The sequence below is a fragment of the Monodon monoceros genome, unplaced genomic scaffold, assembly GCF_005190385.1.
Source record: "Monodon monoceros isolate NGI ecotype Baffin Bay Population unplaced genomic scaffold, NGI_Narwhal_1 Super_Scaffold_12, whole genome shotgun sequence".
Classification (NCBI taxonomy): Eukaryota; Metazoa; Chordata; class Mammalia; order Artiodactyla; family Monodontidae; genus Monodon; species Monodon monoceros.
In genome coordinates, this window is record NW_021703768.1 from 122,376,658 (window position 1) to 122,382,657 (window position 6,000).

Sequence of the window (6,000 nt, forward strand, 5' to 3'; positions counted from 1 at the left end):
CATCAAAAGCTTACCATTGGTTTAGGCCACTAAATCACTAGGGTGATCTGTTACACAGCAGATAACCAAAACAATGCATTTTCTCACCCTCGCACCTTCAAAGCTATACCCTTAGACCAGGCACAACCGGTCGGAGATGAATAGACCCTGAGAGAAGACTGCAGGCAAAAGGAAACTGAGACTGGATAAAGAGCACACAAAGTAGAGTCTACAGCACTGTATTCCTTCAGTGTTTATCTGAGTGTCTATTATGTGCAAGGCACCACAGCCTGGTGATTCGGGGGTGTGAGCTTGGAGTCAGATGTGTTGAAATCCTGGCTCTCCCACTTGCTAGCTGTGGGAACTTGGAATCTGAACCGCAGTTTCTCCAGACCATGGAATGGAAGTCAATCATAACTACTTCCTGAAGCTGCTGGGAGGAGTAAAAACGATAACGTATGACAGCACTTCCTCCCCCGCCCCGCTGGCCTAGGAAACTCGTCTCACGTTTCAGCCATCACTTCACAAATGTCACTTTCTCGAAGAAGTCTTCCCTAATGCCACCCTCCGGGACTTCACAACACTGTGAACTTTCCCTGTGTAAATACACATCGTCAGCTGGAGTTACGTGTTCACTTGTTAATCATTTATTAATGTCAGTCTCACCCACCAGAGACCATCAGCTCCATGAGAAGAGAGTCTGTCTGTGGTGCCCTACACCCAGCGCGGAGCCTGGCACACAAAGTGTCTCTAAACACCTGCTGAATGAAAGAAAAGCATTTAGCCCAGAAGCTTGACACATACCAAGTACTCTCTAAATGAGAGCTTGGCACTGTGCTACGTGCTTCTTCAGGAGTGAGACCTACCCCGAGGAAGGTTAGAGTCTAATGAGGGAAAAGACACATGCAGTAGTAACTACCCAACACTGCAGAAGACGGTCACTGAGGCCCAAAGTGTCCCTCCAGCTCTGACAAGGCAGAGATTGCCTCCTGATGAGGACAATCCAGAAAGGCTTTCCAAAGGGGCAGTGACACTGGAGAATCCACACTCCAAAGTGCCAGCCCTAAAACAAAAATGGGGTGTTGGCTTTTTCTCTTTAGGGCCCAGAAGCCTAGCCTAAGGCAAAGTCTACAGCACATCTGTAATTCATTTATTCATTCATTTATTCATTCATCATTCATCAGATTTGTACTGAGCACCTAGTAGGTACCAGGTACTACATACAGCAGATAATTAACAATATTAACCAGCTGACACTCCCCCGCCCAAAAGGCCTCCATGGCAACATCATGTTAAGCAGGGTCCTACTCACTCCTTTGTGACCTGGGCCCCCAAGTGCATCCTCTAATGGAGGTCAGGTCTTATCACTTAAAAAAATCCATCTCCCGGCTTCCAGGTGGCACACCGGGAGCACTGTCGGTGGCAGCTGTCCAAGGCAAATTACAATTCTTGCAAATCTTCCTCAAGATCGTGAAAGCCGAAAGAAGATCTGATACAACACTCATCTGTGGACAAAAAATGTCACCTGCCATTTCAGTGAACAAACGCTGTTGTGGCCATAAGTCCTTCAGCCTCTGCAGCCATCCCCAGCGGTGCACCCTGAGGGGATTCAGGACAGAGAAAAACAGGATACAGGTCCTAGATAGTTAAGGCACTTATCAAAGGAATTTCAATGAGCCCATACTCTTGCATTGTTCCATACACAGAAAAACACTAATTTCATTAACTTGAGATGTCCCGTTTTCTTTAATTAGCAGTAATCTTTGTATGGTCAACTATCCTTTTTTTTGTTTGAACTCCTATATATCCTGGCCCCTCCCTTACCTCCTCAGACCAGCCCCAAGGAGCTATCTCAGAGGCTGTATCCAGGCTTAAGTCCTCAGCAAGTCTGCCCAATAAAACATAATTCTCAACTTTTAGGTTGTGCATTCTTTTTAAGTGGACACATCTTAGATGCAGAAACTGAAGCCTAGAGAGAAAATGACCCTTGACCAAGGTCATCAAGTGAACTAACTAAAGGCAGAACCAGACTAGAAAGAAATTTCCCATTCTACTGTTACGAGCCACAGTCCCAGGAGCAGCCCTTGAGATAAAGAGGGCCACTGAATATTGAGGCTAGGGTGCACAGTTATAGTAGCACAAAGAACAACAATATATTTTAAAGAACTTAGCAAGCATCAGTCACTGTGATAAGCACTTTACGGGAATTATTTCACTTGAATCCTCACAACTCCTGAGTTGTTACTATTATTTTTCCCATTTTACATATTACAAAACTAAGGCATGGGGACTGCCCAAAGTCCCAAGCTGTTAATGAAAGAGAAAGTCGTGAGGTGGTAGATGACGGCTTCAACAGCCTCCACTAGCTTTGAAGGAGTCAGTGATGTACTAGAGAGATCGAGAAGCCCTGTGCAGCCTCACCGGGGCTCCAGAACTTGGGTTCCCCGCGACTCTCCCTACAGCTGGGGCAGGGTGTGAACGTGTTGCCGCGCACGGAGCCTTTCCCTCATCCTGGTGGGGGAGCTCTCAAGGAAATCCACCCCCGCCCTCGCCCAGCACATCCCAGAGGCGAAACCCGCAGTTGGAAGGGGAGACCGACCGTGGGTGTGGACCTCCGAGCGGGCAGAGGGGTGCAGAGTGGAGGTGAGGGGAGCTGCGGGGGCCCGCTGCCCGGAGCGCATACCGCTGGGCCACCGGGGCAGCGCGTGAGAATGCGATCCCCGGCCGAGACGGAGCGGGGGGAATACCTTTCGGAGGAAGCTGGCGACCACCTGCTCGAAGGGGTACTTGAACACCTCGTGCACGTCCACGGTGACCCCCATTCCGGCGCGCCTGCCACGCCTCCGCGAGCACACTGCTGCTGGAGCTCTGTATGTGCCGGGCCGCAGGCGTCCGCGCCAGGGTAGCCGAAGGGGCGTGGGAGGTTTTTTCTCCTCCTTCTTCAAACTTTCTAAACTTTATTGTCCAGAGAACCAGACAGTCGGTCACGCCCCCGCCCCCTTCCGTCAGCGTCCCGTCGGGCGGCGGGCGCGGGAGGTGCCGGGGCCCCTGGCGGTGTTGGCTGGAGGCGCCTGGAGAAGCCCGGCCCCGGCCCCGCCCTTCCCCGCGCCGGTCACGCCTCGTCCTGGCCACGCCACGCCCCCGACCACGCCTATGGACCCAAGTATACGCCCGGGAGCCGCGGCACAGTTCCTTGGAGGCTTGGACCTTGCCACTGGGGCTTTTGTCATCACCTCTCCTGGAGCCTTAAGCCGCTATGGGCAGCACTAAAAAAAAGTAATAATAAATACATAAACTACCCTCCCTCCAAGTTTAGGGATTGTAATATAACCTCCCTCGTGTTGCCGAGTCCTGTGTGACAAAGACCAACAACCGCATTACTCACACTACCCGGGCAGCTGCCTCTGAGGCTTTAGGTTGCATCTCAGGTACTTAAAAATTGCCTGTATCTGCATCTGACTCCGTAAGGAAATCCTACGCTCATGAAAGGTTAAACACCATGGAGCAAGCAAGTGAATCCATTAATCCAATAATTTATCCAACATGTTACTTCCTGAGCACCTACTATGTGCCAAGCACTGTGGTAGGCACTGGATTCCGCAGTAAGGAAAGCACAGTGCCTGCTGTCAGATGAGTTAACACCCAATTAACAAAATAGAAAAAGAAGCAGGATAATAGGTCAAAGTTACAGGCGGCATGATTTTAGCTCGGATAAATAAGGGAGGTCTTTGAGGTGGTGGCCTTTTCATTTATAATTTTATAATCTCGCTTACACATAGTCATACTGGACTGGCAAAACCCTAGCCGTGGATAAATCCAGCTCTCCACTTACTCACTGCCTCACCCAAGCCACTGAAAGGGCCTGGAGGAAAACTATACACCCAGGCCTCTCTTTAGATTCATAACCACCAAACTCAAGGGGCCTTTTTAATGGTGCTTAGACAAAAACACTGCATTTCTCTAACCCACTTACTGTCCCAGGCTCCTCTCTCTTCAAACCTCCAACACCTCCCTCCCCAGCCTTATTCTCAGGTGATTACCTTGCTTCCTTTTTCCCTTAGTAAATAGGAAACATCTCTCTACCACACCTATCTACCCACCTGTCCAAATGCCCTGCCTTCTCTCCTGTTCTTGTGGACAAACTGTTGCCACTTAGTTGAGGGCCAATCTCTCCACTTATCCACCAAATCCAGGCATGGGCTGCAGATGGTTAACAAACAGCTCTCCTTTAAAAAACTAACCAAAACAAGGCCCTGATGTCTAATGGCTGCAATTTTTGTGGTGTAAATACTCCCACCACGACCAATTTGAAATGACCAGCATGGTGTCACTTCCACCACCCACTCACGATAGACATAACTGCAAGAACACAGACCATGGTAAAGGTAGTAATGAAGTGAGGAAGGGAAGCTTTTTGGATATCTATTACCTTTTAAAATATTGTTTATTTAATAGTAAATTTATATAATTTAATATTTAATTACAGTTGTGTTTAACAACCAGCTGATGAGGTTCAGAACACAGTATCCCAAAACATGCACCTTAGCATATAGGATATTTTAAGCTGAAGGAGTCTGAGAAAACAGCAGAAGCAGGAAGATCTCTCTGGCTGTCCCCCACCCTTCTCCCCTGAAGCAGGTCAGACCCTCTTCTAACAGGTGCCCCTCTATACCCGGAGGAAAGAAGCATCTCCAGGATGAAGGATCACCAGGAAGAATCCGAACAAACAGGCCTTGCCAAGTTTCCCCCAGTTTGCTATACTTACCTCGTACCCTTTGTCCTATCATATTTCTCCACAACTGCCCACTCTTTATCAAACCTAGAATAAAAACACTTAGGTTTAACCATTTCTTCAGGTCTTCATTTCCTGATGAAGGCTCCCATGTCACTTATAAAACTTACAGTAAGTAAATGTGTATGCTTTTCTCCTGTTAATCTGTCTTTGTCAGTTTAGTTTTCACATCTAGCCAGGGACCCTAAGAGGGTCAAGGAAAACTTTTTCCTCCCCTACACAGCTCTACCACATCCGTAAAAGTTCTTTGTCCTCTTTCTGGTTCAAGGACATCTCAAGCCATAACCACTCCCTCTTTTTTGAATCATCAGTTTTGCCTCTACTGGATCATTACAACCGGCATACAAGTACACTGTGATTTCTTCCATCTTAAAAAAAAATCTACTCTTAACCCCATATCTTCTTCTAGCTCTATTTCAACTCTCTGCTCCATTTCTTTCCTATAATCTCTTGAACCCATTCCAGCCAGTTCAGGCCCCTGGCACTCCACCGAACTTACTGCTGTCAGGGTCACCAAGGACCAAATTGCTAAACCCAGTAGTTAATTCTTAATCCCCACCTTACTAAACCTATGGGCTGCATTACCTTGAAATACTGAATGAGAAGTGGGGTGGAGAGTTAGGCACCAAAGCCATTACATGTTGAATGTATGTATAAAGCAACTCTACTATATCACCAACCCATCCTTACAGGAAAAGAACAAACACCAATGTCCCTGGGGAATTACACAGGCCTACAAAGGAGAGATAATTTACTTGTGGAGTTGATGGTGTCTCTAATCTGCCTCTGCAACCAGACAGCAGCTGGATACTGGGTGTGAAAGAGAAGCTCCTACCAGACTGGACCCTGTGCCCACGCTCCACCCGGACCACCGATTTCTTCCAGAATGTATCCTTGGACAGCTGCTCACCCACTCCTGATTAACCAGCCACAAAAGGCCAAGGTTGTGTCCTGAAAGATTAAAGGACCCAGCACCTGTTGGCTCTACTTGGGCTGGCTGGCCAACTGCCTTGTGTAAGAACAAACACTACCTGCCCGTTCCAAGGACATCAGAGCACTCTGAAGCTGAAAAGGGGTGCCAGGCTTGACAAGGGAGGCCACCTCCAAGCAGTCTTGTGGCTCAGAATCACAGCCAGTTTGCACAACTTACTCACTGTGTCCCAAGGAAGAGAAAGGGGCTGTGAAACAAATTTCCTTTGCTTTGAAATTGAGTGGCTTAACCAGTCAGG

The 6,000-nt window shown here is 48.1% G+C and overlaps 1 protein-coding gene across 3 annotated transcripts in view; it reads right to left on the reverse strand.

Annotated features, from left to right (window-relative positions):
• The window catches only part of PRELID2 (PRELI domain containing 2), an 81,011-nt gene extending 78,175 nt beyond the window's left edge, over positions 1–2,836 (reverse strand). For 2 of the 3 annotated variants that reach the window (XM_029217789.1, XM_029217788.1), the window contains exon 1: positions 2,727–2,836. In XM_029217789.1, coding sequence (XP_029073622.1) covers positions 2,727–2,801 — 75 coding nt within the window. In that variant the 5' untranslated portion in view covers positions 2,802–2,836. Of the gene's footprint in view, positions 1–1,291; positions 1,579–2,726 lie in introns of all 3 variants that reach the window. The other variant, XM_029217790.1, reaches the window with a different exon arrangement.
• Between the last annotated feature and the right edge of the window lie 3,164 nt (positions 2,837–6,000).